Genomic DNA, 24,598 nt, shown 5'->3' on the forward strand with positions numbered 1-24,598 from the left:
GATACAAATATATCAATTATAACTTATTTAAAAGCAAGTATGAACGCTTAGATACAAATATATCAATTATAACTTATTTAAAAGCAAGTATGAACGCTTAGATACAAATATATCAATTATAACTTATTTAAAAGCAAGTATGAACGCTTAGATACAAATATAGTTTAGCGTATAAAAGACTAAAAAAATAAAACACATATCAATAAGGATTCAAATGTAAATTTGTTAAGTTCGTTAAAATTTTAAATAAATAAAAATTTTAAAGTTGAGAATCGTTTGTATTCTAAATTATTGCGCTCAGTCAAAGTCATCATTTTAAACTTCAGTTTTTTGTTTTGCTAATTAACGTCATAAATTTTTTTTATTATTATTTCCTTAAATATTACTATAGTATTTAAAACACTTTCATTATTTTATTAAGATTTCCATAAAAATATTTCAATCAAGTATTATAATAATATGATCCATTTTTAAACAACGTTTAATTTTTCACATCAGTTGTGCCAAGAGAGCTTTTCGATTTTGTAAAGCTGAGAGTTCTTTTAAATTTTCTTTCGCCAAAAGAACTTTGTGTATTTCTTACTTCCATTTTTTTCTTTCTATAATCTTCTGAACTTCTAACAACACCTGTTGTTTTTGGTAGGCTAGGTAATAAAGAATCATTTTTAAAGTTTAAATTCGAAAAAGATTTTGGAGTTGATTTTGCTCTTTTGTTTAAAAGAGTGACGCGTTCATATATATTTTTTTCTTTTTTCGATTTTCCTTCAGGTTCATCAATAGAAAATCGTTTAATCAGTTGCGGTCTTTTAAACTATTTTTAAGGTTTATTTCTAACTTTAAGAACAACTTGCGATTTGCATCCAATGTTTCTTTTACATGATCTAAAAATACTTGACACTCCAGATCGATTCGAACTTGCAGAGTTTAAACGTCCTGGAACATAAGGTTTTTGATTTAGAGTTTGATTAACTGGAGCAATCTCAAAAATATTACTTTCACTTTCGGCTGATACCGGTCGTTTACGGCAAATTTTTCGAATAGGTTTATTTATTTTAGTTGATGCTGAAGTTAAGTTAGTAAGATTTACACCGTGAACAATCCACTGGTTCAAATAATAATCGCGATCGAATACAGGAATCTGTTTAACAATGTCCTGTAAAATATTTTCGTTCTCAACAGCACAAAGTTCTAAAAAACTATTGTATTCATTGCTGCTATGGTTTTCTTCATTGTACGATAAAAAGCCAGATTCAATACTTACTTTTCTATTTTTCGCTACAGACTTTACTTGCGTATCAAGTTTCATATCGTTTGTATCGTTTTTATCGTTATTGCAGTTTTTTTCTTTTCGTAGTTTTAAATCTTGATGATTTTCTATAACGCACTTCAAATGTTGTTTCACTGGATTTATAACTGTAGGTAACAAACTTGTTTTTAAAGCCAATTTTACTTCTTCTTCAATAGGTGGGAGCTTTAGTTTAGTTTCTATTAAATCTAATTCATCAACAATACCTGGGTCAAGTAATTCAACTGTTTTCTCGTTTTCTGCATTTTCGTATTGTAAATTAATATCTACTTTATCGTTATCAAACAGTAATTCTTCTTCCTTGTTGACTTTATTAAACAACCAACTTTTTTTTTGTTCGCTTGTCATTAACTTTGCATTTTCTTTTTGCCATACGTCTAGAACATTTTGTCTGACACTTACCCGTTTAATTCTTTTCTCAGCTTCAGTTATTTTCAACGTAACTGGTTTTGATTTTTCTTGATCATCATGGTTCTCATATTCATCTACAATACAAACTTCACTTCCAACTAGACTTTGATTAAAATTGTATTTTGACGGTGATGCTTTGTTCACTTCGTTGACTGAAAATATAATTCTATTGTTGTGACATTGTAAAATTTTATCTGTAAAATCTTCTCCATTAATTATATCATCAACAATATTTTTCATAAACATAAGTTGACTTGATGTTGCTCTTAATTTTTTAGATTTGTGTCTATTATTTGCTATATTAACGAGAGTTTTTTTTTCGCGTTGTAGTCGTTTTTTCGTCTGTGTGCATTTGTAGACCCATTTTTTTCAAAAATATATTTGGAAAAATAATATTTTGGCAACTGATATTGAAAAAATATACTGTTTAATTTTTGTTTGATTTTTTCCGTCGAGACTTTTAAGAAATAAAGTGATTCTGCAAAAGCATCTCGCACAAGGCATGCGCAAACATAATCCTCATAATGTAAAAATGATACGGCGTTATTGATTTCGCTGGTGACAATAAACTCTGAAATTTTATTTAAACGCTCGTTAATTATGCTTTTTTTTCTTGTATATATTTCATATTACCAACAATCCAATAAAATCTCAAGGTTAAACTTAACAGCTTCTGTTTTTTGTTTATTTTCTACATCGATAACTAATTTATAACACATCTCTTGTATTAAACACTTAGCAAAGTAAGGCACACGTCTTTGTTCCTTTGCTAATTCAACTTTGTCGATCGCTCCTAACGTTTTATTAAATATGATATCTATAATAGTGTCATTTGTTTTATTTCTTGCTTGGATGTATGCCATTTTAGCTTTATAAGATGGGATATCGTTATCAGGCCCTGAATCTGTTTCTTCGGCATTGTTTTCGTTGTGCAAACGATTGTAGATTAAATTTTTTTTCCTATGAGGATAATAAAAATGTAACTTTATTTTTTTTTTTTCTGTTTGAATAATGGTTTTGGATATTTTTTCTTGTTGAGTTTTTTCTATAATTAAAGTGTTTTCTTTTTTTTTCACAGTGAAAATTGCACATTTTCATACTTTTGCAGATTTATTTCGTAAACAAGAGGCGTCTGCGTACACGGGAATAAATTTTACAACTGAATATTTTTATTAATAAAAACTTCTAAATTTGTTTCTGCAGTTTCTGCAAATCTTAAGTCATCTTTATTTTTTCGAATTGATTTTTTTCTCTTTTCTAATCTTGGCTTAACTGGTATTAGAAACTTTGGATTTTTGTCTTCACAGGAATCGCTACCAATATCACTCTCACGAGTAGAGGAAGAACCTGATGATAAATATCTCGTATAAAAATCTACTTCCTAAACAAGACAAAGTTCAAAACTATGATTCGAAAATGAAAATAACTCATGGTGTCTAAAACTAAAGATATACTGATGAAAATACAAGAAAAAAAAAGTAAAACTTAATAAAGATTAAAACTTAATAAAACAATAAGAATGTATTGTGCTAGAACAAATTTAATTTTTTTGACATTTTGAGCTGTCTAAATTAAGCTAAAAAAACTTATAAATATTTTTCTTTATTTAATTTTTGCAGTTAACAACTTTGTTTTTTAATAAAGCATAACGGTATCATCAACAAGTTACCAAAACATTATTCTTTAGACATCGATATGTAATTTAAAGAAATTTGTATTAAATTACAATGATAAGTAGTTTAATAAGAACTGTAATAAAATAAAAAAGAAGTACAACCAGCTTAAACAACCAGCTACTTGGATTAAACAACCAGCTACTTGGCTTAAACAACCAGCTACTTGGTTTAAACAACCAGCTACTTGGCTTAAACAACCAGCTACTTGGTTTAAACAACTAGCTACTTGGCTTAAACAACCAGCTACTTGGCTTAAACAACCAGCTACTTGGTTTAAACAACCAGCTACTTGGATTAAACAACCAGCTACTTGGCTTAAACAACCAGCTACTTGGCTTAAACAACCAGCTACTTGGCTTAAACAACCAGCTACTTGGCTTAAACAACCAGCTACTTGGCTTAAACAACCAGCTACTTGGCTTAAACAACCAGCTACTTGGCTTAAACAACCAGCTACTTGGATTAAACAACCAGCTACTTGGCTTAAACAACCAGCTACTTGGATTAAACAACCAGCTACTTGGATTAAACAACCAGCTACTTGGATTAAACAACCAGCTACTTGGCTTAAACAACCAGCTACTTGGATTAAACAACCAACTACTTGGATTAAAAATATGGCTTTTACTATTCCAAAAAAGCGACTATATTTTTATACAAAAGAAAAGTTAACTGTAAAGTGTTTTTCTTATGTTAGACAAAACTTTATAAAAGAGAATATTTAATACAAAGTAACATAATAATTTTTACTTAAAACATTCTTTTTTAATAATTGTATGCGACCCATGAAGCTAAAACAGGTCTTTTCAATGTAGTCTGTTGAAATTCTGTTCTATGCTTTACCCAGGGATGTCCTCGATGTCTCAATATTGGGATGAGGTTTGCTGCAGGCATCAGTTTGAAGTTTTACCCATATTAGTCTAGTGGCAATATTCTATTTATCAATAGCATTTATGCATATTTTTTTGAATATGCATTTTTTGTTTAAACTGTGAGAAAACCTTTTTAAACTGGCTCTAAGAAGCCATTGCTCTAAACTACTTTTATATGGCTTTTTTTTTTAAATGTATTTTTTTAAAAGTTTTATAATTGTATATTGTAATACCCCTAGCATTACACTACTCAGATACTGTTTTAATGCAAATATGTTTTCTATAAGTTCTGCGAAGATTTACATGATAATTCAACGAAAAATTTCTGTATATTTTCTTGTTGATAATTTATCAAAACGAACAAACATACTGATTAAACATAAAAATTAATATAACATTTAAAAAGTTTTAAGCTTTAAAGCTTTTGTCTGAAATATTAAATTAAAATAAAAATTACATATAATACTTTTATTTCTTTTACAGTGGGTTAATCTTAAACTTAATATAATTTCAACTATTTTTAACTACTTACAAAGTTGTTGTCATACTTATCAATGTAATCCTCGAATACTTCAAATGTATCCTGATTTGCTAATTTAAATACTAAAGGTTTATAAACTTTTTTGCAAACCGAATTATGTTTTAGATGGTCTTCATCTTCAGATTTTATAGATTCATACTCTGTGCTTTCTGAGTCTTCACTATCTTTTGAAAGCTTTTTTCTAATTTTTTTTTTTTTCAAAAAATCTTGCAGTTTATACGTCCAATTTTCAGAATGGGAGAAGTCTTTTTCTAAATATATAATGAAGAAAAAATTAATTAAAAAGTGTCTAAAAATTAAGTTTATAATTAAATTTTGTTATGTTTTACAGAATAGTGCAATCAATGAAAATCTTGATCTAGTTGACGATCTTAGTTAAGGTTAACCGATAATTTTTGATGTCGATAGCCATTATGATGTCAGCCCCGGTGTTAATACTACTAGTACCCTAGGCAAGATTTCTACGCCCACTAGCAACCATTTAAATCCATAAGAAATTAACACAAAGTTTATAATGAAACGACTATTTTTTAAAAGAAATAAAAAAAAAAATTAAGTAAGCATTGGTTAAATAGTTTAGAGGGAAAAAAAATTCTGAGTTTTGTATGACTGCTATAAAAATATCGTTCAGACCATAAGCTGTCGAAGAGTTTAAGCAAGAAAAACCAGTTGCAAAAGTTTTGATGAAAAAAAAATCTTTTTCTATTTAAAGTTTTTCATACACTCAGCTATAGATCTTAGTTTAGAAAACTGATATATAAAGGTGTTATAAAAGATTATTAAAAGTGTGGAGACTTCATTCTAAATATAAATCTACATGGATTAGATTTGTAGGCATGTAGACGAGTATAAACAGCATCGAGAACGACTCTCTAGCTACTTTTAATGGAAAAAGAGTTAAATTTAACTTTTTATATGCTTCTATAAAAAAGATAAAAAAAATAATAATAAAGATAATAAAAAGTGATAATCTTTTTAATTTTTATAAAACAAACTTTCTTGAATAAAAATTTTTTTATGTAACGTGCATCTAAAATTTTTAAAAAGACCACCTAAAGTTTAACCATTTAAATGGGCAAAGACCAAGTTTAACCATTTACCCCATTTATTATGACTCATAGCACTATGTTCGGATTTTAAAAAACTCTTTTATGGCATCATGGCATTTTTAGCAAAGTTAAAAAAAGTTTTGCCCAAAATTTGCAAAGTACAGGGATTGAAAACGTGATTTAGAGTCTTGAGACAAAGTTATAAAAAAAGCTACAAAGAGAGAAAACTTAAAAATGGTTTGCTAACTAATAAATTGGGTACTTTTATATAAATACAATCTTTAAACAAATACAAAAAATGGCGGGAATATAGTGGCCAATCCAATATTTGATAGTTAAAAAAAAATATTGAAAAAACTTACCATTTTTTAAAGCTTCGTCTGCAGAATCGATGTTTTCCATTTCTTCGTCAGTTTTTATATCATCAAGAGAGGAGAGCAGTTCTAGACCAAAATTTTCTTCATCTGATTCTCTTTCTTTTCTTCTTAAACAATTTGTCGAAAGAATTTCTCTTAAGCCTTCTGAATCTATTTCTTCTTCGGTATCTACATATGTTTATTTAAAGTTTTATGCAATGTTTCATGTCTCACAACAATGTTGCATTTCATATGTTGTACGAAAATTTTACTACACAATTGTTGTTTTTGCTTATTTAAATTTTGAAACAATTAAAAAAAAAATTTGTTTATAAAATAAATATAGCCAACTCTGCATTAATTTAGACGTTATAAGTTGAATGTAAAAACTGCAACTTTTTGGCAAAGTTTGAGGATTTTTTAATAAAACACACTGAAAAAGACTGTTTATAATGGAGCAAAGACTTAATTTATACATTGTTAATGCAATCATTCTATTGTTAATGCAACCATTGTAAACGCAGTGTGTATACAAACACGTGACATTGGTATTAGTTATCTTATAGCTCTATATGCATGTATAGAATTTTAAAAATAAATTTTGGAATGAATAAAAATAAGTAAAATTCAAAGTTGAGTAAAAGATCATACCCTTGTAATCAATTTTAATGTAAACCATTTGAATTTTTATTTTAAATTTAAGTTAAAACTTGGGATATATATTTTTACAAAGATTGTTTTATTTAAGTATTGGAAAACTAAAAGGCTTAATTAAAATGAATTTGGCTAAGGCTAGATTAAACTTAGAGCATAGACAAGTGACATACTTCTGTCTAAATAAAAATGTACTCTACTTGAGGAAAAACCAGAATTGCTTTTTCCTCAAGTAGAGTACATTTTTGTGGGTCATAGATTTAATATATAACAAACTCTCGTCAATCTGCACTGCTTCAATTTGGAGGTTTTAAATTGATCTAAAAGGTGCTCAAGATGTTTCAAAAGATAACAATACTTTACATGCGCATGAGATGTATTCCATTAAAAACAAAATAAAAAGCGTTACTTTTTGGAACTTATACACTTTTTAAAATAATCACTTTGCAGAAGAAATCTTAACTCAGTGGTAGGTCCTGTTTTTTTTGGTGTTTTAGATACTAACTTTAAAACATAGAGTAAACTCCAAACATTTGTATTTTTATACTTGTGTCAAAATAAGGAAGTACTGTAAAAATAACTGATTGGAGTCTTGGAACAAAAATAAATTTTTCCTCCTGCTCTGAAGGTGAGAGAAACAAGTTAATAAATTTTTTTTCACTAATCTCAACTAAAATCATATTAATTTAAAAATTTCAAATTTTATTTAAAAATCTTTAAGCATTCAAGAATTATGGCATTATTAAATTTGTGACCCCCTCAAATTGAGGGGTGTTGAAACTTTGAATGGTCGTTATTTTTGATTGCTAAGAAATATTTGCTAGAAATTTGAAATTTCTTATTGAAAATGAGTTTAGTTGAGAATAGTAAAAAAAATTTGTTAACTTGTTGCTCTCACGTTTGGGGCAGAGGGGTAAAATCTTTGGGTTTCTTTGTTCCCAGGTTCCAATCGTCCCAATATTTTGCAAAACAGCTTTGTTTGACATGATATATTTTTGATATAATTGATATAAATAATTGATATAAATGTTTGGAGTTTACCTTATTCTAGAAGTTAACTTTCTCAAAAGTCTCTGCATAAAGGTGTCTGCATAAAGGTTATTCGAAAATTTACTTTACATTTAGGTATTAAAACTTAAAAAATTTGCTAAAGATTCATCAAAGAACCCCCAGTACTGGGTCAAAATAAGCTTAACAAGATATAGGTTTCATAAAGAAAACCGGAATATAGTTTGTTTTTTCTAAATAAAGACGTAAGATATAATAAGTTAGAGAAGCTCTAAAAGATTTCTATATGTGGGCAGGATTGGAAAGTCTTTTTTTTCAAAAATGACCTTTATTGACTAATATGAAATACAAAAAAAAAAAAAAAAAAATTTAGAAGAGGGCAATAATACCTAACTTGCTACCTATAAAGACCTTTAGTTTTAGGTAAAGATATTGCATATGGAATATTAAATTTTTTGTTATAGCCATTAAAACTTGTGTCACAAAAGTAACCTATCGTTCCTTCCGTGACACAAGTTTTAAATACCTGTAACTAAAAATTTAGAATTCTACAAACAATGTCTTTTCTCAAAACTAAATAGATAATTGTAGGTAGTTTGTTAGGTATTTTCGCCCTCTTCTAAACTTTTTTTTTTTTTTTTTGACTTTCCAAATTAGATTACAAAAGTTATTTCTTTTAAAAAACAAGACTTTTTAATCCTAGTTTAGTTTGGAAATCAATTCTTTACCATCTGGAGTTTGTTCAACGTGTAAAATTCATTAAAAAAAGGTTAAACAAAAGTTTGTCAATTAATGCTGGTTTATTGATAACACATGAAAATATAAATATATATAAACGTATATAAACTAACTTAATTATTATTATTATTATTATTATTATTATTATGTATTTCGCCGATAAGAAAATTTTACAAGTTTATGCAATACAAATATATAAATACATGGCTGGGGCAAAAAGAAGACAAGTTCTGTCTTATCACCAAGCCCCTTTAAATAAAAATGTCAATAATAAAAATACAAAACAAAGTAACTCGTAAAATAAACGTTAAACAAAACGTTGCGTTAAAATAAAATAACGATAAATAAAAACTAAAAAACATTTTACGCTATATTACAGTGTAATATATCCAAAAGTATACGAAGATTTGTTAATTAATTACTTTAATTAAGTTATTTTTTTCCTAACTGGTTTTAGATTTTTAAACCTTTTGAATTTAAATCATAAAATAACAGATAATACACGAATAACAAACAAGCAAACAAAAAAAAAACAACATTTTTTAAAAACATTTTTAGTATCATAATGTGTCTTTTATATATGTAAAGTTTTTTATATCAGATAAAAAACAACGTCATAATATACAAATTGAACTGTATATAGAATATATATTTAAACCATATTTATAAAGAAATAGACAAACGTGATTACTCCTAATCAAAGGCTTCAGAAAAATTTCAATTCGTTGTCATTTATTAAAAGCTTTTGCTTAAGTTTATTTTTAAATTGTTTAATAGAAGATATAGTTTTTTACTCATTATTTAATAGCATGTTCCATAGTTTAGGACCTCTGTTAGCAATTGAGAACTTAGTAACAGAGTAATAGGTTTTAGGTTGAACATAATTGTTTTCTGAAAATCGTGTTGGGTATAGATGATATATTTTTTCCTAAAAAGAGTTAAATAAAATAGGTGCTATTTTTTTATTAACTTTGAACATAAAAATAAGAATTTGGTAAAGATTTAGTTGAAATACGTTGAGAATATTAAATTTAATGAATAGAGGTTTAGTGTGTGAGAAACGATCTACATTTCCAATAATTCTTAAAGCATGCTTTTGTTTAATTAATAGTTTATTTATTTTAGTTACGTTAGTGCCACACCAGGCAACGTTTGCACAACTTAGGTAGCTATGAATAAATGAAAAATAAATGTATTTTAAACAGGTTTGATTTAATAACTGCTTAGCTTTGTAAAGTAGACCAATATTTTTCGAAATTTTATTTTGAATTATATTTATGTGCTCCTTCCAACTCACATTTTCATCAATAACAACACCAAGAAATAACAATGAACGCTCTCTTATTATACAAGAGTTATTTACAACTAAAATTGGAAGATTTAATGCGATGAGTCTCTTTTCATGAAGACGATGGAAGAAAGTATATTTTGTTTTTTTTATGTTTATGGATAAATTATTTGCTTTAATCCATTCACTTAGTTTTGCAAGCTCTTTGTTTACTGTTTCAAATAAAGAATTAATATCCTTATCAGAATAAAATAAGTTGGTGTCGTCTACAAATAGGATTGAATTTAAGATACTAGAAAATTTATTTAAGTCATTTATATAAATGAGGAATAAAAGGGGCCCTAAAATTGATCCTTGTGGGACGCCGCAGGAAATTGTCGCTAAATCCGTTTTACTATCATTAAACGAGATGTACTGTTTCCTGTTTGCTAGATAACTTTTAAACCATGCTAAGTTAAAACTTATGATACCATAATTTTTAAGTTTGTGCAGGAGAATATTATGATCCACCGTATCAAAAGCTTTACTTAGATCAATAAAGACGCCTAAAGTAAATTTGTTTTCATCAAAAGCTTTAAATATTTCGTGTACTAGATGAATGATTGCATGATCGGTTGAATGGCCAGATTTGAACCCAAATTGTTTATCGTAAAGAATTTTATTATTAGTTAAAATAGAAAACAGTCTGTTATACATAACACGTTCTAAAATCTTGGAAAAGCAGGTAAGAATTGAGATTGGTCTGTAGTTTGAGACATCAGAAAGATCACCTGTTTTATAGATTGGTGTAACCTTTGCACATTTTAAGTTTTCAGGAAAAACTCCGTGTTTTAAAGATAAATTAAAAATATGTAAAAGTGGTATTTTTATAAAACTTATTGATTTAATAATAACAATACTACTGACATCATCAGCACCCGAACTTTTATTAGGTTTTAGTAAAGAAACTGAGTTTAATAATTCATCTTCTTTAAGTTTATGATTAGACATGACAGATTTATTTAAAATATCAGATAATACGAATTCTCTCAATACTAAACAATTTATTTAAAATTTTTTCTCAAATGATAGGCACCAGCATCATCAGCATATAGTATAATATAATTACAAAAATTGTTATAGTTACAATTTTTGTAGTTATATTATGTTATATGCTGATGATGCCAGTGCCTATAATCCGGCGAAAATTTCAAATAAACTATTTCGTATTGAGAGAATTCGTATCATCTGATGTTTTAAATTAGTTTATGTATATATACTCTCGTACAAGATGTCAACATTTAAATCATATAAACGTATATAAAATACTATATTAAACAATTTTAGAATGAAGGGTATATTTCTCAAAACATAGAAAATTTGTGGAAGATTTGAAGAAGATTACTACCGAAACTAGGTAGATTAAAGGATACTGGTCTATGCGTATGTCTTATTGAAGAGTAGCCATCGAAAAATTCTTTCTGAATTTATTGAGGATTTTAGTAATAATCCTGGGTCCTCAGACGTTAATAATGCATTTTTTTGCCGAGATTGCTGCCAAAGGGTAGGTAAGGGTATCAAAACCCTTGCATAAGTTCTGCAATAGTTCAAAATCTACATGAGCTCGTTCTTTCTCAAGACTCAAAAATCTTCAAGTTATTTCCTCTGTACTAAAAGATATGTATAAAACATTTTAGTACAGTAAAAGATATGTATAAAACATCTGGGAATAAATAATTAACTGTAGCAACAGGTAAATGTGTATTTATATTTTTCTATCTATATTTATTACTAATTTTATAAAATACGTTTATATTGAAGTCAAATATTAGTGAATAGAACATTTGTCATAGGAAATATATTTTTTGTAGGTGGTAAAGTTTTTCATGTTATTCTCTACTCTGAAGATGTGCATAAACCTATTTTAGAAATATCTTCAGATACATTATTTATTATAAAAAAAAAAAAATGAACCTTACCATGTCAGAAATGAATTATATAATAACTACATGATACGTAAAGATTTGGATCGTGGAGGTAACAGTAATGTACATAAACTTAATTTTGCATATATTTATATTACTTATATATTTATAAATTATTCTCGTATTTTTTGCTAGGTATCAAACTTAATGCCTCAAAAAGTATTAAGGACAAATCTTTCCAATTAAGTCAAGATTATGAAGTAGTTTCATACAGTTTTTAACAAACATACAACAATGGAAACTGCAAGGTTTTAGATACAATTCAGAAAGATGTTGTATTTGTTCCCGAACCGTGGGAACTAATAAATAAAATTTGTGAACACAGAAAACTTAATCCCTACAATTGCTTTATAAGAGTTCGTATCAGTATTGATGGGGGTCAAGGTACACTGAAAGTCATAATGAACATCTTTAACCCAGAAGACCTACAATCAGAGAAAAGAAATATGATAAATATAGGGGTTAATACAGTTCTTATTTTGGGTTTCGTACGTGGAGTACATGAAAGTTATTATAATTTGGAGAGGCTTATTAAATTACTTAAGCTGAATGAGCTAAAATGCACAGTAGCAGCTGACCTAAAGCTCATTAATTGTTTACTGGGCATATCTGTAAGTTAAACATTAATTACTTTGTGTAAATGAACAATAATTTATAAAAAGTGATTTAATTTTTAATTTAATATTTATAGTCTTTTTTAAAATTAACACTTGAAAGCACACGAGGGAAAGTATGCTTGCTGTTACTATGAAGTAGAAGAAGACGACAAAAATGGAAAGTTGAAGACTTTTCAAAGTTTGACTAATTGGTATCAGAAATTTATTGAAGATGGTGAAATTTATACCATGCCTACCATGCCTAATTAAGGAGTCTGGAGAAATTTTTGTAATCGATGTAGTTCTGCCTTCTGAACTACATTTGTTTGAACATATTGTTACACAAATAACAGATGTTCTAATGGCTGAAGACTCAACTAAAAAGTTCTTAACTAGTAAAACTGTAATGAGACACGTTTACAATGGAGGAGGATTTGATGGACCTAACTGTCAAAAAGTTCTTTCTTATTTGGATGAACTTATAACTATAACTCTTCTCCTGATGATACCTTGAACCAGGGCTTTAAGGAAATTGAAAAAGGGTATGTAATTAGTTAAATCTTTTTCACCTATAGTTTATTTTACATTTATCAGTTTTTAAAAACATAATTTCTTTAAGCTTGTTCATCTTAGTGACAGAAGGATGTTTTGGAATGTAGCTTTCTCTTGACTTCAGCAGAGATACTCAGGAATTTGTCGCAGAAATGTGCAACTTGCATCAGTATCTAATAGAATACACAACACACAAGGTTTGCCTAGGTTGGAAATTTCACATCATACAGTCACACCTCATCGTGTTTCTTAAAAGAAAAAACAAACCCTTGGGAATTTTCACTGAGCAAAGATGTGAAACTTTTCACAAAAATATTAACAAGACAATGAAAAGGTTCGCAGCTTCGGAGCTGATAAAAAGGCCATGGAGAAAAGCTTCGTAAAATGGCCGTAATCTACTATAGTATGAGGATGTGAATAATTTAATATATAGTAAAAAAACTTTGTACTGTTGAAAATATAAGAAGTACTCATGAAAAAAAATGTTAGCAAAAATTAATGCTTTGTATTTGTCTCTTCCTAGAGATATTCTAAGTGTTTAGATAGTTGAGACAGGTGCGGATTCAGCATTTTTTAGTGTTTGAGAAAGCTAACTTCTAGAAATATAGTAAACTCCAAACATTTATATGTTTATGTCAAATAAAGATGTTTTAAAAATAAAAAAAAAGTTAACAAATTTATTTTTTTAAGTATTCTTAACTAAAATCATTTTCAATAAAAAATTTCAAATTTCGTGCAATGATTTTTTAGCGTTCAAAAATGACGACCATTCAAAGTTTTAACACCCCTCTATTTGAGGGGGTTAAAAATTTAATATTGCCATAATTCTTGAACGCCTAAAGATTTACATAAAATTTAAAATTTTTAAATCAATATAATTTTAGTTGAGATTAGTGAAAAAATAATAATTTATTAACTTGTTGCTCTCAAATTCAGAGCAGGAGGAAAGATTTAAAGGGCTTTTTTGTTCCAATCATTTCAGGCTCCAATCATTCAGATATTTTTACAAAAGGTCCTTATTTTGACACAAGTATAAACATATAAATTTTTGGAGTTTACTCTATGTTTTAAAGTTAGTATCTAAAACACAAAAAAAAGGCAGGATCTGCCACTGAGTTAACATTACTTCTACAAAGTGATTAATTAAAAAAACGTATTCCAAAAAGTAACGCTTTTTATTTTGTTTTCAATGGAATACATCTCATGCACATGTAAAGTATTGTTATCTTTCGAAACATTTTGAGTACCTTTTAGGTCAACTTAAAACGAAGCAGTGTCTGGCATTGGTGGCACTTGTGTTAAAAGTTTGTGTTTAAAGAAAGTATAATTAATAAATTTGCTATTTGTATTTTGAGTGTATCTTTAAGTTTGATATAAAATCACTTAGTTAGTTTGTAATGTTAAACATTTTATTAAATGATTTGAGTAATAGTAAAATTAGATAAAGAATGGGAAAAAGTTTGTTTTAAAAAAAATGGGAGGAATAAATACTGTAGATCGATCATTGCTTTAGTATCCATTTTGCAGGCTTAAACTATATACACGGAGCCATAAAAATCTAGATCTGTCAAAATTTGTTGCATCATTATGTTGCGTCATTATGTTGCGTCATTAGAGTTGCGTCATTAGGGTGGAAATCAATGGTAGTCATAGGCCTTAATAAATATTGATAAACATTTTTAACTTTGAGTATTCAGGAGACTATAAAAGCTTCAAGCACAGTGGCGTCAAAAAAGTAAAAACTTTGGCCACGTGGCACGCAGAGTTAATAGCAACTACAATTGAATATTTCAGATTTTTTTTTTTTTAATTATATATTTCGTCGTTAATAGTATTTACAATAACAATGCTCATGAATAAAAAACAATATATGACAGGGGCAAAAAGAAGACTATAGTTGCCTTATTACTAAGCCCCGTAATAAATATACCGTAAATTACAATGCCAATAAAAACCGTAAAAGTTACATATGCTATAAATTATTTTTTATTATTAACGCTTAAGTTTACTTTACTTACTAAAAAGACCAACAATAAAGAAGAAAAAACAAACAAACAAAAAAAAAAAAAAAAAAAAAAAAAAAGACAAAACAAAAAAAAAATAAAATAAACAGAAACAAGACTAGAGACAAGATTATTTATCATATTTATGTATTAGAATAGACAATCTAAGTAATAAACAATTATTAATACTAAATCATTAATAATAGTACTCTCATTCTAAACGCTTCAGAAGAAATTTAGTTCATTGTCGTTTAGTAAAAGATTTTGCTTAAGTTTAGTTTTAAATTGATTAAGCGAAGAAAGTGGTTTAAGATCATTATTTAAAAGTGTATTCCAGAGTTTAGGTCCTCGGTTTGTGATTAAGTATTTAGTGGCAGAATAGTAGGTTTTGGATTGAGTATAGTTATTATTTGAAAATCTTGTGCTGTATATGTGATTTATTTTTTTAAATAAAGAGTTGAATAAATATGGTGCCATTTTTTTATCAAGTTTGAACATAAATATAAGAACATGATAGAGATTTAAATTATAAACATTTAGAATATTAAGTTTACTAAAAAGTATTTTTGAATGAGAGAAGCGATTTTCATTTGTAATAATACTAATGGCGTGTTTTTGTTTACATAGAAGTTTACTTAGCTTTGTAACATTGGTGCTGCACCAAGCAATGTTAGCATAGTTTAGGTAACAGTGTATAAATGAAAAGTATATGTATTTAAGACAAGATTGGTTTAAGACCTGTTTAGCTTTATACAGTATGCCAATATTTTTAGAAACCTTATTCTCAACAACACTTATATGTTCTCTCCATGTAACATTTTCATCGAGTATTACGCCCAAAAACTTTGACGATATTTCCTTTTTTATTATATTTTTATCAATAAAAAGATTTGGAAGTTTAAGTGAAATATTTTCTTTTTTATGAACACGATGGAATAATGTGTATTTAGTTTTAGTAATGTTTAAAGATAATTTATTGGCTTTAAACTATTAGGTTAGGTTATCAAGTTCTTTGTTAACTGTTAAAAATAAAATATTAATGTCTTCATGAGAATAAAACAAATTCGTATCATCGGCGAATAAAGTTGTGTTTAAAATATTAGAAAATTTATATAAGTCATTGACATAAATTAGAAACAAAAGGGGCCCTAGAACTGATCCCTGGGGAACACCGCATGTAATAATCATATTATCCGTTTTACCACCATCGTAAGAAATATATTGCTTCCTATTAGACAAGTAACTTTTAAACCACGCCAAGTTAGAATTTTTGATGCCATAGAACTCGAGTTTGGACAAAAGAATTAAATGATCGACAGTATCAAAGGCTTTACTTAGATCTATGAAAACACCTAAAGTATATTTTTTTTCATTGAAACCTTTAAATATATCGTGGACAAGATGTAAGATTGCGTGATCAGTAGAATGACCAGATTTAAAACCAAATTGTTTATTGTACAAAATATTATTTTGGATTAAGAAAGAATAGAGTCTATTATACATAATTCGTTCAAGAACTTTTGAAATACATGTAAGAACAGAGATCGGCCTATAATTAGTAACGTCACTAGGATCGCCTGATTTGAAAATAGGGACCACCCTAGCAATTTTTATTTTTTCTGGAAAAACTCCCTCTTTTAAAGATAAGTTGAAGATACACAAAAGCGGGATTGTAATCAGTTTTATTGAATTTATAATGATGATAAAATTAAACTAAGATTTTATATGGCAGCAGAATTTACTAAAATATATCATTTAACTTTACGTATAAGTATATTATATACAAATAAAATTCATTTGAATTATTTTTAGGTGGAAATTTTTCCTGCCGCTATTGTAAAGAAACGAAAGAGGAACCTACAGGTCAGTTAAAAACATTTCAAACTCAGTTAATTTCCCTAAGATCTAATGTTAGATCATTATACACTCGAGCACCAGTTTAAGAATCGGCACATTTTATGATATAAAAAGTTTACTAAAAATTACTTGTTGAGTAAAGTAGTAACTTGATATATAGGAAATAACATTGAGTAAAATAGTAATGGGTATGATGGACCTAATTGTCTTAAAGTTCTGTCTTGTTTGAATAAACTTAAACATGTCACATTATACACATATTAAAACTTGCATTAAAACATTGATAAATTTAGAGTAGGTAGTAATGGCTCCGCAGATTATACCTTAAGGATTGAAATATAAACTATCGGTTTACTACTCTTTATTACTGGTAAAATAAATTAATCTGTTACAAAAAAAAATCTGGTATAAAAAAAAATTTTAAATATTTTTATTTTTTTTAATATAATATGCACAAAATTGAATATGATGTCTTGTACAAAAAAAAAAAACTAAAATTGAGTGAGATTAAAATATAGCTATAATTCTTAAAGCATTGTTTTATTATTATCTATTTCTAAATATTCAATGGTTCTCGGACCAATTTCCTATTTTAGTAGGAGTGTGACGTTTAGTGCGGTCGTCAATATAAGAAACTTAACTTGTGGATGCCTATGCTATATTGGGATGAAAGTCTATTAAGGATGAAATTTAGTATAGAAAGCAACTACTTATTAATTTTAGATAATAATTACAACATATGTTGAAAAACATATTGATAATAATTTGTTTAATTTTTGCTTTTAAACCTCTAAGGGCTGTTTTGGAATGAAGCTATCGCCTAATATTAGAAAATACACCAAAGAGTTTGTGGAAGAAAATTTGCTCAAAACTTAAAAAACTGTTTAATAAATCATACATATTTTTTTTTTTTTTTCGTAAGTTTTTGTTTACATTTGACGTAATATATATAAATTACATATTTTTTTCAAATACAAACAAGGCTTCTAAAAGAAGATCAAATGATCTTATCGTCAGAAGCCTTTTACAAAACAGAGTACATAAAGTATTATAAAAACGCCTTTTTACAATAAGAGAACGTAAAAAATTAACATAAAAATATTAAAATAGTACTTAGATAAATAGAAACAAATTGTCAACAAGTATAAAACAAAGATTGAACATACATTTCAAAATTATTATATATCATAAGACAAATTAAAAATATTCTAAGATATTTTCAATTTAGAGAATGAGATCTTTTAATTTAATTTTAAAAACAGAATAAGTTAGGGGTAAGCCGAAGTTAGGCAAAATAATTTTTTTCCAGAGATGAGCTGCACGATAAGTGATACAGAATTGATTGAACTTTGTTCGACAGAGTGGTTTATTTAAATAGTTATTATTCCTCATGTTAAACTTGCTTAGAGGTTTCAAAATAAAAAGGTCTTTAAAAATTAAAGGAGATAAATCATACTTCCACATATAAACAAAAGATAAACTTTTATATACGTTTAGTTTATAAACATTGAGGATTTTCATTTGATTGAAAAATATTGAGGAATTTGAGAACCGATCCGCAAAATTAATTACACGGATCGCATGTTTCTGACGGCGATGGAGACATTGTAACTTGCTTTGATCAGTACTACCCCAGGCAATAATTCCATAACTTATATAACTATGAATAAAAGAATAATAAAGTTTAGTTAAATTATTTTTATCTAAATGAGTACGCGCCTTATATAGAATTCCAATACTTTTTGAAACTTTCGAGCAGACATAGTTAATATGATGTTTCCATGTGATGTTCTCGTCAATGAAAACCCCCAGGTATTTAGTTACAGAACCTCTTTTTATTTCATTATGGTCAATAAAAATTTTTGGTAAATTTTGGGGTAGAGAACGTTTTTTGGAGAGCGGGTGGAAAAAAATCCATTTTGTTTTGTTTACATTTAATGTTAATTTGTTACTTTTAAACCATTTAGATATGTTTTGAAGTTCTTTGTTCATAACGGAGAATAGTAGGTAGATGTCACTGTTAGATAGAAATAAGTTTATGTCATCAGCAAACATAATACTTAGAAGATTTGATGCTTTATGCAAGTCGTTGATATATATTAAGAACAAAAGAGGGCCTAAGATGGAACCTTGCAGAATACCACAGGAAACATTTAAAAACTGTGTATGATTAAGATCATTACAAGAAACAAATTGTTTTCTGTTGGATAAATAACTTTGAAACCATTTACTAACTCTTTCATTTATTCCGTAATAATTAAGTTTATAAAGTAAAATATCATGATCCACAGTATCAAATGCTTTTGAAAGATCGATAAAAATTCCTAATGTAAATTGAGATTTTTCAAAAGAATTGGAAATCTCACGTACCAACTGAATAATTGCATGCTCGGTTGAGTTATTCTTCTTAAAGCCAAACTGATTGTTGTATAATAAATTATTTAAACTAAAATAATTAAATACTCTATTGAACATGATTCTTTCTAGTATTTTTGAAAATATAGATAAGATAGAAATAGGCCGGTAATTACTAATGTCAGATTTGTCACCACCTTTAAATAGTGGAATAACTTTAGCAATTTTCAATTGATCAGGAAAGACTCCTTGTTCGATTGATGATTTAAAGACTTTAAAAAGAATATATTTTAATTGTTCATAGCAATCTATAATTATGTTACCATTGATTTCGTCCGGTCCAACTGCTTTATTTTTTTTTAGTGTTTTGAAGGCTTTTTCGAACTCATCAAATAGTAACTCTTTAGATAACTCATCCGAGTGAATGCAATTATCCATCGGTACTAGAAAATCTTTAAATGATGTTTCAGTGTTAGGAATTAATTTAGATAGTTTAGGGCCAATTTCAACAAAGAATTTGTTAAATTCGTGAGCTATTGTTTGAGAATTAATTATATTATTGTTATCTACTTTGATCATGTGTGGCAGGGAACCTGAGCACGGTTTTGATTTACCGATACTTTTTTTTATTATTTCCCAGGAGCGTTTACAAGTATTTTTGGCTTTATTGAGAATTTTAGAATAGTAATGTTTTTTTAAGTTTTTTCGAACTTTTTCAAAAAGTTTTTTGTAGTCTTTGTATATTTTCTCATTGGCGAATGATTTGTTTTTTAGATATTTTATGTATAATTTCTGCTTAACTTTTGATGATTTTTTTAAACCTTTGGTAATCCAGGGAGAATTAATGTTTTTTTGATTTAATGTTTTTTCATGTAAAGGAAAATTGGCATCATAAACTGAGTAAAATGTATTAAAAAAATCATCGTAAATTTTGTTTGCGTTATCACTAAAGTCGATGTTCTTCCAATGAAGTAATGATAATTGTGTTTTAAATTGCTCAACATTTTTTTGGTTAAAGTTGCGTAATTTAACTTTTATGTTAGTTTTGGTCATAATTTTAGAGTTGTTTATGATAAAAAAGATAGGGAAATGGTCAGATATGTCTGTTTTTAAAATACCTTTATTTAAGTCACTGTTAAAAATATCAGTTGTTAGAATGTTATCAATTAGAGTAGCCGATTTAGGAGTTACTCTGGTAGGGCGATTTATTAAAGGAATGGCTCCCATTTCGTACACAAAAACATAAACAAAAAAATCAACAACGTCAGAACTTAATAAAACACACGGAAAAAAAATTGACGAAAATGGTTGTCACATGTTCAAGTATGAGGGTCTAAATAGTTAACAGTGGAAAAATTCACCATTAAAATAAGAACATGATTTAGTTACATTATTATTAATCAATAACAGTTTTAAATCTTTGATCTGTTTGCCAATTTTACTTTTATGTAAAGATGTCAATTAAGACTAACTATTTTATGTTGACAAATCAAAAATTTTTTTATGAAACATAAACATTTATCAAAGTTACATTTAGTATTGTATAAATTAATGCGTTTGCAATAAATATTCATATACTACACATGCCATCGTGTACACCCTGTATATGCACCATTATAAATATCCTTATGCAGGGTGTTTCATTAAAACGTCGCAAAATCTTCCTAGATGATGCGGTTTTTATTTTGTTTTAAGAAGGATCCTTATCAACCTGACATACTAATTAGCTAAATATTTTTTCATTAACATGAAATTCAACTTATAATGCCTAAATTGATGCAGCGCCAAGTAATTCTATAACCATAAAATAAAAATGTTTAATAGGTAATAATATTACCTGAAAATGCATCATCCTCTATAGGAGACTCGGTTTCTTCTGATTTTTGTTCGTTTTCACCATTTTCATTTACTGAAAATGATTAATAGAGGAAACATTAAATGAATATTTTTTGAATTAAAAATGCCCGCATAACAGTCAATTATCTTAACAATAGTTAATTGATATACAAGTATAAATGTAATTTACAGATGAACATTTCCATTTCTGCGAGTGATTTTTTTTATTTTCTTTGTTTTTACAATTAGAAATGGGACTTAAAATAAAATGCAATTATAATATATACTATTATAACTACTTTAGAGAACAATTATAAGAAAAATATTTTATCATATTTTAGGCCGCTTGGTTAAATAATTTAAATATTTATACTTTCATCATTATATATTTTTTGTGATTTAATGTCGCAAAGGTTTAAAAAATGGTTTTCTAAACGCTATAATCCAGCTAGAAATATTTGATGACTACTATTTCTTATTGAAAATATATTAAATATGATTTGTAGAGACACGATATTTAACTTGAAATTTTCACAAGCAAATTATTTTTATAAAACTAAAGGCCGTTTTCCACAAGAGAAAATATTCGCGCGAAGTGAACTTTTTTGTCGATATGCATGCGCAGATAAAACATTTCTGGTAATTATGCTGATGCAGCGAAAAAAAGACACGTTGTTTTTAAAGTGGCAAAGAAACAAAATTTTTAACCTGGCGTTCTTATTGATTTTCTATGAACTCACTCTGAATATTGGCAAGCATTAGTAAATTCATCAAATTAAGAGCAAGACTTAAATCGAGAATTTGCAAATGTAAATTTGCACACTGTCAGTTCGAAAGTTAAACTTCATAAAAAGGTTTATCTTCAAGTGGCCACACGAAGATAAACATTTTTGTGAATAATCCTTAATGGAGTTAAACCTGCTGTTCGTTCTTGCAGTAACAGTTTTTTAACAGAATTGTTCATATCAGAGTTTAGCATTTATTTTCATAAGCATTTATTAACAAAATGATATCACATCTTACATACAAAGACAGAAATGTGAAAATTAATGCACGAAAGAAATTTTCCCATGCTTTAAAGTAGAAAGTATGCTAAAAAAGTAATAATTGCTTTTAGTTAAGCATACAGCGTAAACTTATTGCTGCCATTTTTATTGTTGACAACGAAAAAGAAGTGGCGCAGAAGAAAGTAAATGGAAATCGAAACAGATCACAGTGGGCCAGAATTGTCTAAAAATGGCAAAATTATTTATGGGTTAAATATAAACATATGATACATGTTTATAAAGGTTTTTGGGGCTAAGGATTTAATTTTTGAGTACTATTTTCAAATCTGGCCATTTTTGGTCTCCAGGAGATTTAACAATTGTACAGGTAGGTGTGGTCATGGGTTATCAAGATTTGTTTTAGTGATTTTTATTTATTTTATATATTTAATTTCTTTGATATTGTGAACATAAACAAATAATGTTCAATAAAGTTGAACTTTATTATAATAATCAAGGTGATGACATACATCATACATTTGTACATCAAGACCCCATAGCCTCCTCAGATTGATTGGATTCTTTGACTTTTTCCTGACTCCTTCTTATTCTGTACACCTTAGTAACGTAGCTGCAAAACATTTTTATCAAAAGATCATAATTTGTTTGAGGCCTAGAGAATTTCATTGTGTAGTGCTCTCTGTTGTTTTAGCTTAAAACATTAACTCCAAACATTTAGATGTTTATACTTATGTCAAATAATGATACTTTGAAAAAATTTCGATTATTGGAGGCTGGGAACTAATAAGCTCCTAAATTTCGTTAACCTTCTCTCCCCCCTCCTCCCCCACACAACCCACCCCAAACGCGAGGGCAACTAGTTGATAAAATATTTTTATACTATTCTCAACTAGACTTATATTCATTGATAAATTTTAAGTTTCATAGTATTATCGCTCAGCGTTCAAAAATTATGACCTCATAAAATTAAAATCACCCTCAATATGAGGGGGTTGCAAATTTTATATGGTCATTGTTTTTGAACGCTGAGAGATAATACTATGAAACTTAAAATTTATCGATGAATATAGTCTAGTTAAGAATAGTACAAAAAATATTTTATCAACTTGTTGCCCTCACGTTTGGGGTGAGAAAGGGATGAAATTTTTGAGTTTATTTATTCCCAGCCTCTAAACCCATATTTTTTCCTTCTCTTTCACAAAATGTTCCATAACTTTTCAAAATCAAAATTAAAAGTACTATTTAAAAAAGGTTTTAACAGATTTGAATGATTAAAATTGTTCTTTTTGCGTCTTCTTCAGTTTTTAAAGCAAAACCTACAATTGGATATCATTTATAATAAAAAGCCTAGCATCTATTGCGCTCAGCTGAGCTCAGAAAATTTGGTTGTAAATTTTTATCCATATATGAGAGGGTAATTTAAAGTAGATGACATGTGCGGCCTTCTGCAGTGTTTTTCGGCTTGTGTAAAAATAAGTGTTGAAAAAATGTTGCATATTTTAAGAGGTTTTATTGAAAAACACTTTGAAAAAAATCAAGCATAAAAAATAAATTTTTATATTTCTTCTTCTTATTTTAATATATGATGTCCATGGGCATAAACATGGGCATAAACACTTCTTCTTATTTTAATATATGATGTCCATGGGCATTAAGAAATTGTAAAATTGTCTTGGTTTCCTCATACTTCATTTTTTTATGATTTTTCCCACTTTCACCAATATTTGAAAAACAAAATATTGCTATTTTTGTAGTAAAATTGATAAACTGAGCTCAAAAAGTAGAAAAAAAATTATACCAGTTTTAGAGTGCTGGGGGTCTCTAGATTACATTTAAAAAAATAAATTACGCCATAATAAAAGTTGGTTTTGAAGGGTTTTGCTCACCTCTGGCCCACTGTGCGGCGTTTCGTCATTGTGAAAAAATTTGCTTTTTTCACAATGACGAAACGCCGAGATTTGAAGAAACATTCAAGATTTCATTCATTTACTTTATAGACACAATGTTTATCGAAATTGCACAATTTTATTTTATTTTAAAAATACAAATGTTATCAGCATTTACAGCTTCTGATGTCAGATTATTCCAGATATTTACAACTCGTTGAGAAAAACAATATTTGCGAATGTCGAGTTGACATTGTTGCTTTCAAATCCTAAAAGTATGACCACGGGTATAATTATTATTGTTAATTTCAAAAAACAAGTTTTTATCTATGCAAACCAAATTATGCATAATTTTGAAACATATGACTAAATCATGTTTTAAACGTCTGAGTTCCAGAGAAGCCAAACCAAGCATCTGTAAACGGCTAGAATAGCTTAAACAACTAATACTAGCAATTTTTTTTGTGAATCGTTTTTGAATATTTTCAATAGATTTAATTAACATAGTTTGGTGTGGCGACCAAACTGGAGAGCAATATTCAATAATTGGTCTTATATAAGTGGTAAATGCACGTGCTAATATAATGGGATTGCGAGTTTTAAAGCATTTTAAGATTAGGTATGCTCTAGTATTTGCTACATG

The 24,598-nt window shown here is 27.7% G+C and overlaps 1 protein-coding gene across 1 annotated transcript in view; it reads right to left on the minus strand.

The window, feature by feature from the left end:
• Positions 1-393: 393 nt before the first annotated feature.
• LOC136077879 (uncharacterized) overlaps positions 394-24,598 on the minus strand; it is a 29,729-nt gene continuing 5,524 nt past the window's right edge. The window contains exons 2-4 of the mRNA XM_065792102.1: positions 21,064-21,135; positions 6,218-6,400; positions 394-3,064 (exon numbers count right to left, since the gene is read on the minus strand). Coding sequence (XP_065648174.1) covers positions 818-1,963 — 1,146 coding nt within the window. The 5' untranslated portion in view covers positions 1,964-3,064; positions 6,218-6,400; positions 21,064-21,135 and the 3' untranslated portion in view covers positions 394-817. The remainder of the gene's footprint in view (positions 3,065-6,217; positions 6,401-21,063; positions 21,136-24,598) is intronic.

This window comes from Hydra vulgaris, chromosome 03 (genome assembly GCF_038396675.1).
Source record: "Hydra vulgaris chromosome 03, alternate assembly HydraT2T_AEP".
In the NCBI taxonomy this organism is placed as follows: domain Eukaryota; kingdom Metazoa; phylum Cnidaria; class Hydrozoa; order Anthoathecata; family Hydridae; genus Hydra; species Hydra vulgaris.